The sequence below is a fragment of the Furipterus horrens genome, unplaced genomic scaffold (assembly GCF_987537825.1).
Source record: "Furipterus horrens unplaced genomic scaffold, mFurHor1.1.pri manual_scaffold_5, whole genome shotgun sequence".
Classification (NCBI taxonomy): domain Eukaryota; kingdom Metazoa; phylum Chordata; class Mammalia; order Chiroptera; family Furipteridae; genus Furipterus; species Furipterus horrens.
In genome coordinates this window covers 158,849,188-158,862,059 of record NW_028327175.1, presented here as the reverse complement: position 1 = coordinate 158,862,059, position 12,872 = coordinate 158,849,188, and the positions used below count along the sequence as shown (strand labels likewise).

Genomic DNA, 12,872 nt, shown 5'->3' with positions numbered 1-12,872 from the left:
TGCTGTTTTTATAAGTGTTAAATCTATATTTATAAGTGAGATTACTTTCTAATTTTCTTATCTTGTAATATCCTCAAGGTCTTATAGAATGAATTACAGAGTATTTCTTCATTTTCCATCCTCAGGAAGAATCTGTATAAAATGATTACAGTTATCTGTTTCTTGTGTTTTAATTGTAGGATGACTTTTAAATAGTGGTTTAATTTTTCTTTCTTTTTTTTTTAAAGATTTTATTTTTATTTTTAAAATATTTATTTACTTTTAGAGAGAGGGGAAGGGAGGGAAAAAGAGAGGGAGAGAAACATCAATGTGTGGCTGCCTCCCATGCGCCCCCAACCGGGGACCTGGCCCACAGCCTAGGCATATGCCTTGACCGGGAATCAAACCATCAACCTTTTGGTTTGCAGGCCCGTGCATAGTCTACTGATCCACAACAGGCAGGGACAAATACTAGTTTAATTTCTTGAATGATTGTAGGGCTGTTCAGGTTTTTGTGAGTCATTTTTGGTAATTCATATCTTTCTTTACCATTATGAACTGAACTGTTTTGTGCTAGTTTTAAATTTTTGTTAAAAGGTTTTCCTTATTTTTTCACATTTTTTCACATCTCTATATGGTTGTGTCCCACCTTTCATTTTGTTTATTCTTTCTCTTCTCTAGTCTACCTTTATTTTCCATTTCATTAAGTTTTGTTTATGTTTTAATTATCTCATTCTTTTTCTGGGTTTATTCTTCAGTTGGATGCTTACCTAATTAACTTTAAACCTTTAGATTTTTTTCCCTAATGTAAGCATTTTTTCCCCTAAATACTGCTTTAGCTGTATCCACCGAGTTTCTTTTTCTATTTGTTTTTACTTAAAATTCGGAGATTCTCGAACATATTCAAAAGTAGACAATAGCATAATGAATCACCATGTACCTATAACCTAGCTTCAATAGTGATCTACTCAGGGCCAATCTTGCTTTATCGAACCCCTAATTACTCCCACCACCCTTATCTCAAATTGTTTTAAAGCAAATTCACTTTATTTTATCCACAATATAAATGTATTTAGCTCTTTAAGTTTTTTTTTTAAAGCATGATTACATACCATTTGAAAGTTAAAAAAAAGGCCAGAGTATCATCTAGTCGTTGTTCATATTCCCAACCATCTCATAGTTACTTTTTGGCCATGTCCACATTAATATTTGCCTGGTATATCTTTTTTCATCCTTTTTATTTTCTACTTTTTTATGTCTTTATGTTTTAGGTATTTCTTTCATAATCATCAGATAGCTAGATATTTTATTTAATCCAATCTGTCAAATATTTTTATTGTCAATTAGTACACTTGATGGTGTTTGTGGTCACTGATATATCTGGACTTGTTTCTTTACCTTGCTGTTTGATTTCTATGTGTTGCTTTCCTTTTTAAATTTCTTTCTCATCTTGTTTGCTTATTTTTATGAATCCTTATTCCTTTACTTTTTATAAATATACAAATTTATGTTCCTCCTCTTATGCTTGGTGGTCTTTAATTATGAGCTTATTACTTGATCCTAATCTTTGAGTTTCAAACTCAGTGATTCCATCTTTTGTAGGGCCAGCGAAGGATCCATCTCAATGGCTTTACTGCTATTGGCGTCAATAAGTAGTACTTTCATGGGCCCACAACTCCCAAGTGCACTTATATTTTTGGGAGGTGGTGGTTCTGGGGATTCTTAGATACCTCATACTTTTTGCAATGGATATAGTTGTTCTGCAATGACAAAGACCCTCAGAATACCTATACGGCCATTATGTGGAAGCAGGACTCTTCAATTTTTTGTTCTGTTTTCTTTTTCTAGATTTTATTTTTGTTTTAATTTTCAGTTTTTAAAATATATTTACATGCTTATAATATATGTACATATATAATCTCTTAATTAATTCTTCCCCATTGTCTAAATATTTTTTATATGTTTGAATACGTTATATATATAAACAAACATCATTTTTATTAATTATGTCATATTTTTTTAAATATGATTCCACATTATTTAGGTGGTTCTTATTTTTTTTACTTATGTTTAAGTTGCTATGAACTTTATTGTCATGAGCTTTTCCTGTATTTAGATTAAGTCCTTAGACTAGATTTTCCAACTAAGTGTATGAATATTTCAAAATTACTATCATCATTTCAAAATACAATAAGATTATAAGAATTTTGTATAAAGAATAAATGTGTATATCGAGGCATTATCCTGGACTGAATTTTTGTTAGTGCTTATTTGTTCTTAAAGCATGAAGTATCTCTTTAAATATGTTTTTAAAATTTAGTAGACATCAGGGTACCTTGGTTAATGTTTAGGTGATAGGAATGTTTGAATTCTATTCTTGATTTTTGTTAATATACAACTTTAATGGGTCTATTATAAAATCATATAAATTTTCAGCAATACCAACTTTATATTACCAATAACTTAATTTAATGTTTAGTAGATTTTATGTATCTTGTGAGTCAATATGAACATTTCTCTCCCAGTCACAACTCTTCCTTGAAGACAAAATTAGATACTGAGTTAAAATAACAATGCTTTGTCACTCCTGAATTTTTTGCCTCTTATCTTACATTATAATCATTATTGTTTTTATAAATAGAACTTGTCATATTTACTTGTAATTATTAATCATGAATTTAATATTTATTCATGTGAAACCTTGGAAAATAGTTTAATTCTGTTCCTATATAAGGTGGCATTATACTTAACACTGCCTTTATTCAGTGAACTGAACTATATATTAGTGCATGAAAGCCAATGCTATAATTTTTTATAGGTGCTAATTTTGTTGTCTTAGGTTAGTTATAGACATTAATTTTTTTATCTTAGATTAAGCCAAACATCAGGAAACAGGAAATGCATAGTTAGTTTCTTGAGTTAATTGGTTATTTTGTAAGAATGGTATCTTGTCACAGCTCATGTTCTGTTAAGCATGGTGGTGAATTTATATTTTGTTTTTCAGGTGTTTCATTTTTTACTTTTGGTACCTTAAAGAGTGTTGGGCTTTCCCATGCTCCTACCCTTCTTGGCAGACCTTCATCAGACAATCCTAATGTCTTAGTTTTGAAAACTCACATAAACTTACTTTGTGGTGGTGTTGCTGGAGCAATAGCACAGACAATATCGTAAGTTTCTTCGTCAACCTAATTCAGTCAAATTACCCAATCCTGATTTTTAGCATTGGTTAATCATTTTTTTTCTAACAGATTATTAAAATAGTATTCCTTTCAAAATATAAATATTAATTTAATACATTTTTTTCTGCTGTGCTTGCACTTTTAGCATGTTATAAATCATTGAGTGCCAGATTAACCAAATTACTGAAACCCACCCAATTTCCTGTGGATTCATTCAAAAGAAAGATAGAAAGAAATACTAAGTATAGTCTTCATCCATATTTTCTCACAGATTTGCTTTGCCTGTATCAAGTTTCTGAAATTTGAGCCACGTGTGTACAAAGAGGCACAACTTCTCTTGCACTAAAATCTTGAAGGTCTGCTTTGTCAGACAGTGTACAAGGCATTGGGAGGTTCACTGAAGGGAAAACTCAGTTATTGCCTCGAGAAGCCAATATTCTTATTGAGACAATAGCAATACAGTGGAATTATATATTATTGAAGTTCTACTGGAGACATAAAGGTATTACTATATTGTAATTGGAAAGGTGGCTTCAAAGAGTTACTCTAGACCAAGAGACATTGAGTAGGTGAGATAAAAAAAGGCTGAAGTACTAAGAAACAGGAACTTTTCAAGAATAGGAAAAAAAGTGTCCTGTGACTGAGTATCCTGTAAAACAGAAGACAACAGAAAGTATAATGTCACAAACTCAAAAAGGAATATCCAATGGAAAAAGATAAGTCAAAGTAAGACAAGTACTGAAAAATAAGTTGTTCGTTGGATTTTACAATTAAGTATTACCTTTGTGAAAGCAAATTTGTACTTGTGTGTGGGAGGAGAGCCTACTAGAATGAAGGTAAAGAAGAAAATAGGTGTCTGGTTTACTTTTGGAAACCTGGCTGTGGAACCTTGTTCATTTGCAGAGACATGATCACCTCTGGCTATTCTGATTCTCTTCTTGGTTTTACTGCCTGTTTTCTTTGTTACTCACTTTCAACTTAGATCCTTAAAATCTGTCTTCTCTTTCCCACTTTTCCTCTTAAACTGTATTCTGTACCTCTTGGTTGTTAACAGATCCAGTGGCTCCTTCTGAGGTCTTTTACCTTCCTTCCAATTGTTCTGTTTCCTTGTTTTTTTTATAATAGTGCCCTTTCCTGGCTATCATTCTGTCTATAACCTTCCCCTTTCCAGTACTTTGCTGATTCATGTCTTCCTCCTTCTACCACTCTGTGGCAGTTTCGTAAGGCCCAGCCAGATGTCAGTCCTTTGCTCTTCCCTTACATATCTAGAACAGCTCATCTATCTTTATGGTTTCATAAAGACAACCAGTTCTCTACAGATAACCAGTTCTATTTTAATCTCCATTGTTGACTCACTATTACTTTTCTAAGAAACTCTTGGATGTTTCTACTTGGACTTCTGCAGTTAGTGCCAACTCTGTAATTCAAATATTTCTTTCCTCTTTGTGACACTCCTCAGTTCCCAACTTTTCTGTTTGTTATTGTTAGACATGAATCTTCTAGTCATGATAATGCCTCGAAATCATTTTTTATATTTCACATATTCATATACTCACTAAGTCTTATCAATTTTTACTTCAGAACATTGCATGCAGTGCTGTTTTCTTCGTCATTGTTATTTCCTTAGTTCTGATCCTTATACCTTATCTTCTTACATTCTCTTCTTTATGCTAATCATCTACTTCTACCCATATACATCTTTTCTTGCTTGGAATCTGCATCCTTCAGGTTGAGGTTTTGGTCCCTTTATCCCCATAAAGTCTTTTCCTCTCCCCATACACCATTAAAAAATAATTCTTGGAGATGCTTTTGAAGTGCATTGGGAGTTTCAACTCTTGATAATGTTATTTCTTGAGATATTTGGTTGGTACATGGATTTTTTAAAATTATAACTTTCATAATAAATTTAAATGTATGCAAAAGTATATCATTATTTTTGTTATATATCACTTATATATATATTGGGTACCATGGAGATCTATGAGTAGGAAAGTAGAAAGCAGTTTTGTGACACTAGAGAATGTCTCTAAGACTCAGTTTTTTAATTTATTTATTTTTGCGTGTGTGTGTGAGGATTTTATTGACTTATTTTTAGAGAGAGGGGAAGGGAGGGAAAAAGAGCAGGAGAGAAACATTAATGTGCCATAAAAACCTCCATTGGCTGCCCCTCACAGGTCCCCAACCTGGGAGCTGGCCCACAACCCAGGCATGTGCCCTGACCTGGAATCAAACAGGGGACCCTTTGGTTCTCAGACCAGTGCTCAATCCACTGAGCCACACCAGCCAGGGCCTCAGTTTTCTTATCTTAGTGTTGGGATAACAGTACCTACTTCACGCAATTGTTGTGAAGATGGAATGAGATAATTACATAAATTGTTTAGCAAGGAATCGAACAGAAGAAGTCAATATTAGCAAAATAAAATTTCAAAAGAATCACCTGGGATCCTACTCCGAAAATAGATTACTTTTGTATATTTCATTTCGGGCAATCTTTACATAAAATTTTCTGTCCTCTAAATGTAATTATCTGTATTGTTCATTTTAGCCCTCAAAGAAAAAATTTTTTTTGTTGGTCTACTGTATACAGGGGTCTTGGTGAATGTTCTTTAAGTAGTGGTTCTCAACTGGGGAGATTTTTCCTCCAGTGAACATTTATTAATGTCTGGAGACATTTATGGTTGTCAAACTGGAGGTGTGCTGCTAGTGGGTAGAAGAAGCCAGGGATGCACCTGAATATCTTACAATTCACAGGACAACCCTTCGCTACTAAGAAGTATCCAAACCAAAATGTCAGTATTGCCAAAGATGAGAAACCCCATCTTAAGGTAACAACTATGAAAAGCAGCCAGTTTGTTTTCTTCAGGAAGTGGCATTTATTTGACCTTAAGGAATCAATAAAAATTGATATTGTGATGGGAGAAAAGAGCCATCAAACCTGAGGGAACTATGTAAGCAAAGGCCAGATGACCTCTGTATTGTTACTTAATTTTATTCATGTGCCTGTGTCCTGACTCCCAAACAATAAGAGAATAGGGACACATTATTTCTTAGCATTTATAGGACTTTGTATTCAATAACTGTTAAGCAGAAAACTAAAAGTAATTTTTAAGTTCTGCCTTTTTCTTCTTTTAGCTACCCATTTGATGTCACTCGTAGGCGAATGCAATTAGGAACTGTTCTTCCAGAATTTGAAAAGTGCCTGTAAGTTCTCCATTTATTTTTGTTCATTTTCTTTAGGAAATGTGATGATTAAAGTAACTAGGGAGATAGGACTGTGTCTCACCAGTAGTCTAGAACACCCATTTTATCTCCCATAGTTTAATTATAAGGTTTTAATTCAGGTCCCAGTTGTTCTTTTAAAATTCAAGCAGCTCTCTGTTAAATAGGAATAGAATGTAAGCCTCATATGTATGTTAAAATTTTCTGGTAGCCACATTAAAAAAAATATATGAAAAGAAACATGAAATTAAAATATTTTTATTTAACTTAATATATCTAAAATATTATAACTTAAACATTTCAGTATTTTACATCCCCTTTTTATACTGTTTGAAAGCCAGGGTGTGTTTTACGTTCACAGCACATCTCAATTTGGGGTTGCTACATTTCAAGCGCTCAGGAGCCACATATGGCTAGTTGCTGCCATTAATGCACAGCACAACTCTAGAGTTCTCTATAATCTATAGATATTAATATTTAGAATCATTCTGTTTGATTGGTGATGTGCTGTTCCTCAGAGGAAGAACAGAATATTTGTTCAGGACCTTAAATTGCCTTTGTTGACCCAAAATATGTTTTTAAAGATTTCAGTCCAGATTGCCCAAAATGTTGGTTTGAAAGCTATGAGAATACCGTATGAAGTAATAAAGTCTTCGTTGCTGAAATGTGAAAGATGGACCTTCAAGCTTTAGTTCTGTAACCTCCTGCTAGTTATAGTATAAAACCACAGCTAAAATGAAAGCTTAAAGGATAACTAACTCTTCCTACATCCTTTAAAAAGACTACAACACTATTTCAGATATTATTGTGGAATAGTGTTGCCAGTAAACATCAGAGACACCAACAAACAAAATATGTTATTAATGAGCCAGGCAATTCTGTGCATAGTGTTTGTACTAGTTTAAGATTCATTGCTGCTTTATTATATATTTTTAATTTGTTTTAGCACTTGCCTTCCAAAAACTATTCAAGATGGCATTTTAGCTTCTTTTAAAAATGCTGTTATGGATCTTAAAATTGTGTCTTCATCAGTGGGCCTAAAGATATCACTTCACCATTGTCTTTCAGTACCATGCGGGAGACGATGAAGTACGTCTATGGACACCATGGAATTCGAAAAGGATTGTATCGGGGCTTATCTCTGAACTACATTCGCTGCATCCCCTCTCAAGCAGTGGCTTTTACAACATATGAACTTATGAAGCAGTTTTTTCACCTCAACTGAAAAAAAATTATGATTTTCTGTCCTTAATAAACTCTCAGAGGGAGGAATAAAATATTTCTTTAATTTGTGGGAGAACATTACTTGAAGGGGGATATTTACCCTATCACAGGAACCACTGGTATTATTGTAGTACTTGATTATTTTATTCATTACAAATCAAAACTGCTTGCTATACCTTTGATACCAAAAGCTACACCATAGAACATTGAAAAAAAATTCCTAAACTGATGCTGGCTAATCAGTTAGGTTGTCTGAAATCATTTAAAAGTGTTGTTTGGAAGTAGAACTAACTTAAAATGGGATTTAAGAGGTTGCCATTAGCTTATAATGCTGTTCCAAGCTTTCAATTGTAATCATGATTTTCAAAGACTCTACTGTTGGTTATTATTATTACAATAAACAGGCTTTGCAGAAGAATGATGAGAACTGAACTTTTAAGTTACATAAACCATAGCTTAGAAGCCAGCATTGGAATATTATTATTTCTTTTTAAAAAACTGCTCCATTGGATGAAGGGACAAACTCTTTTTCTTCTCATTTAAAAAATAATGGTTGGGTTTTGTAGTCGTATGGAGACTCAACAATAAATGAAGAATTTTCAGGTATTGCTCAAATGTTATTACCAGGTATTTTGATGGATTTAAATATTTTAAAAAGCCAGTGTATTTCCAAAGGTAGTAATAGTAAATATTGACTGTCTGCTCTAAAAACAGATTAGCATTATTGGTTTGTTTTGTTAAATGATTTGGTGTGTATTAGAAAATTTATTTAAGTGGATCGTGAAATATCCATTAATATAGATGTGAATGTCAAGGACTATTTCTAAAGTATTGTCAGGACACATACATCAACTAGTTCTTCCATGTAAAATAATTTTAGTGCAATATAAACTTAAGGAACAGTGTAAAAATGATTTGAATTGCTATCCTTTATATTAAATTGATTTAAAATGTAAGAATTCCATTTATTGTGTTTAGAGTACTTTTATGTTTTATTATAAGCATGACAGAAATGGGAGGAGAACTGTTATAGTTTTGTCCTCAGAAATAGCGATTTGTAGAATTCATGTGTATTTAAGACATAAGAAAACTAAGTTGAAAGTGTTATTTCTGCTTCAGTTTTTATTTTTGCGTAAAAGATTTCTTGTCACACCTTGGTACAATTTTGATGAACTGGTTTCATTTTCAAAGTCTTTATTTTAAAATAAATGTGCATCTTCGTATGACTTATAAATGTATGTGCAGGTAGAAATACATGTGTTCCTAAAACTTATTTAATTTTAATATTTTTCCTTTTTGTTGAATTTATTGGATTACACTGGTTAACAAAATTATACAGATTTCAGGTGCACAATTCTACAACACATCATCTGTACACTATTGTGTGTTCACCATCCCAAATCAAGTCTCCTTCCATCACCATTTATTCCCCCATACCCTCCTCCACCTCCACCCCCCACGTTGCAATCACCTCACCTCCCCACTCCGACAGCTGTTCCCTACCTATGGGTATGTCTCTGTCCTAAAACTTTTGTATGTTTTTAATTTCTGGATTACACTGTAGCTAAATATTGTTATCAAATCTCAAGATGATTTAAATGTATAAAATAAGTATCTCAGTTATGTTATCAATAAAAAGGACTGAAAATATTTTTAAAATACATTTGCATTCTATGTCTTTTATAGAATACATAGGATACTAAAAATGTATTCATATTTCTACAATTATTTCTCTTTTTTAACTATTGGCATTATTAAAGCACAAATGTTAAACCTAAGCAGTCAGAATTGAAGAATATTTAAAATAATAATTGTATTTATATCTGCTTTATTTTAGATTGATAACCCAAGTACATCTTGCCAGGCTATATTACATTTAAAGATTCATTATTTCTGTTTTGATCTCCATTATCACTCTTCCTGCCTTTCAGTGGTTTCAGCCCTCTGATCTATAGTATGGGACAGTGGTCTGGTCTAGGGATTAAGTGAGGTACCACTGCTAGCTCTCAATGGTTGCCTGTATAGCAGTAGTTATACTCCATTCTCCCCCAGGAACTTAACATCTGTTTATTCAGCACCCATATGTGCCAGGTATTAAATCAGCATTTTGTGGAGCTTACCTTGGGAGATCTGTTCACTTAAACAATCTGATTTGGATGCCCAATAATACCTAACATCAGGTATTTTTCTAATGAAGTATGTACCACACTTAATGGTAACTGCCTGTTTACCTATGTTCCCCCAATTGATTCTCTCAAGGATAGAGCCATGCCTTCACCTCCTACAAGGAACACCTATAGGTGCTCAGTGATGTTTACTGATGGGAAGAAGGAAGGGTTGGTGCCTGTTTTTGGAAACCTTATTTCTAGTAAGGAGAAATGAGGCACAAATAATCCATGGAAAAAACAATTTAGAAAGAAAGTCATTTGGTTGGTTTCACGGAAATGTTTTGTTCCTAACTTGAGCCAGGAAGAATGGCAAATAATAAAACCTATATTATATGAGTGATGCATTGCCTTACAGAGTTGAGCCAATGGCACATGACACATTTGTATAGCAGCTGTACATTTTACATAGTTCCCTGCATACATTTTTTTTTTGGACTCCTCACCCAAGAACATGTTCATTGATTTTAGAGAGAGAGGTAGGGGGAGAGAGAGAGAAAAACATTCATCAGTTGCCTCCCAAACACCCCAGACCGAAGATCAAACCCTCAACCTTTTGGTGTACAGGGTGACGTTCTAACCAACTGAACAACCCAGCCAGAGGGTTCCTCACATCCATTCTTTGACTATCAGACACTGTGTTAGGCACTAGAAATCAATGACAAATAATGTCATGTATATTTCCTGAGGACTTACTATGTCCCATACCTTGTTTTAAGCACTTTTGATGCCTTAATCTCTATAACAATACTATTATATAGGTACTATTTAATATTCTTTAATACAGGTAGGATAATTGAGGCCTAGGGAGATCAAGTAACTTGTCCACGATCACACAATAAAAGGTGGATCTAAGATTTAAATCCAGCCAGTCTGAATCTACAACCTAGTCTACTAGCTATGATGCTGTATTTCAACATTGTAGTATCCTATTCAAATGAAACTCGAACATGTCAATAAATTTGAACATGTCAGTGAACATAAAACCAATCAATAAAGTGACAAGTTTGTGGAAATGCTTATTGAAGAAATAGATAACATGAGAAAATAATTGTGGGATATAACGATCAGAGCTACATTAGAATGGTCAAGAAAAATATTTTTTGATATGCTAAACTTTAAGCTGACACATAGAGGATCAAAAGGAAACAGCTATGCAAAGAGTTGTGGGAGAAGAATGGCCCAGGTAAAGAGAAGAGCATACAAAAGCCCTGAAATAGGAAAAAGCTTGATGTAACATAGGAAATGTCTTTTTGACATTGTGAATGGAGCATTGTGAGTGAAGGGGCAGCAACAAATTGAATTGGAGAAGTACACAAAGGCCAAATCATGTAGGGCTCTACAGGACATGGTAACGATTTTGTCTTTTATTCTAAATGCAATGGGAAGCTCTTGAAAGCTTTCAGCAGAGGGATAAAATTGGTTATGTTTTTACAATGATAGCCCCACTTGGTCAACAATGGTTTGCAGTTAAACTAGAAATAAACAAAAACAGACAACAGAGAAAATAACCCCCCAAATGAATTATTTGAAAGAGCAACAAAATTGGTAAGCCGCCAGCTAGACTGATAACTAAAAAGAAAGAATGTAAATGACCATTATTGGGAATAAAAAGGAGGACATAATCATGGATCCTGTGAGTATTAAAAAAAGGGATTTCTAAATAACTTTCTCAAGGAATTTGACAACTTACATGGACAGATGTATTGAAAATCATAACAAAAGATCACATAGATGAAGCAAAATCTGCATAGTCAATTAAAGAAATTGAATTTGTCAAAAATCCTTCCACAAATAAAACTCCAGGCTCACATGGTGAATTATTTTGAACAACTAAGGAAGAAATAATCTCATACAAACTCTTAAAAATTAAAAGATGGAGAGTACTTCCCAACTTATTTGATGATGCCAGCATAACCTTGATATCCAAACCTGTCAAAATTGTTACAAAAAATGCGAAGTCCAGACTAGGATCTGTTAAGAACAAAGATTGGAAAAAAAAAATCTTTAATAACATATTAGCAAATCAAATCTAGCAATATATGAAAAGTTTATTGCATCATAACCAAGTTGGGTTTATTCTAGAAATGCCAACTTGTTTAACAATCTAAAGTCAATAGTGTAATTTCCCATAATGACAGATTAAAGGAGAAAAACCACAATCCTTCAATAAATTCAGAAAAAGCACTTGGCAAAAGTCAACATTGATTTATTATAAAAACTAATTACATTAGAAGAGACCTTTCTCACTTGGATAAAGGGCATTTTGTCAGATAAGAATTTCCAGGTATACATCCCATCTCACATGCTCTTCTCATGTGTCATGTCACTCATCCCATCAAAAGGTAGAGACTGTGTTCCCACCCCTTGACTCTTGCTGAGTGAACCTGTGACTAAAGTGGAAGTTATGCTATGTGACTTCTGAAGTTGTTACAACATTGAACTGGACTCCATTTAGTCTTTTGGAATCTACCACCATACTGTGAGGAAGCCAACCAGCTCCTGTGGAGGAACTGACAGCCAGTGTCAGCTTGCCAGCTATTTGAGCAAGCCACCTTCAAAGTGGATCCTCTAGCTCCCAGCTGATGCTTCCTGAAACCGAGACAAGCTTTCCCCATGGAGCCCTGCCCAAGTTGAAAATTCATAAACTAAAAAAGGATTGTTGTTGTTTTAAGGCACTACATTTGGGAGGTTTGTTTTTGTTTTATACATAACATTAGATAACCATAACAGGTATCTATGAAAAACCTACAGCTAGCATCATATTTAATGGTGAAATACTGAAAGCTTTCCACTAAAATCAGATAGAAGACAAGGATGCCCAGTGTCACAATTTCTCTTTAACCAGTGAACTTAGGGAAGAAAATGAAATAAAAAGCATAAAGATCAGAAAGGAAGAAGTAAAATTGCCTTTACAGAGATGATACGACTATTTACATAGAAAGTCTTAATGAATTTACAAAATTACTAGAAATTATAAGTAAATTTAGCAAGATCTCAGGATATAAGGTAAATGTAAAAACCATAGTTTTATGTGATAGCAGGAAGTAATTAGAAATAATTTTAAAACAATTTCATTTATAATAGCATCAGAAAATATACAATA

General features: G+C 33.4%; 1 protein-coding gene across 1 annotated transcript in view; it reads left to right on the top strand.

The window, feature by feature from the left end:
• The window catches only part of SLC25A16 (solute carrier family 25 member 16), a 34,007-nt gene extending 24,745 nt beyond the window's left edge, over positions 1-9,262 (top strand). Inside the window, exons 7-9 of the mRNA XM_090279421.1 lie at positions 2,984-3,146; positions 6,291-6,359; positions 7,446-9,262. Coding sequence (XP_090135547.1) covers positions 2,984-3,146; positions 6,291-6,359; positions 7,446-7,602 — 389 coding nt within the window. The 3' untranslated portion in view covers positions 7,603-9,262. The remainder of the gene's footprint in view (positions 1-2,983; positions 3,147-6,290; positions 6,360-7,445) is intronic.
• The last annotated feature ends 3,610 nt before the right edge of the window (positions 9,263-12,872 follow it).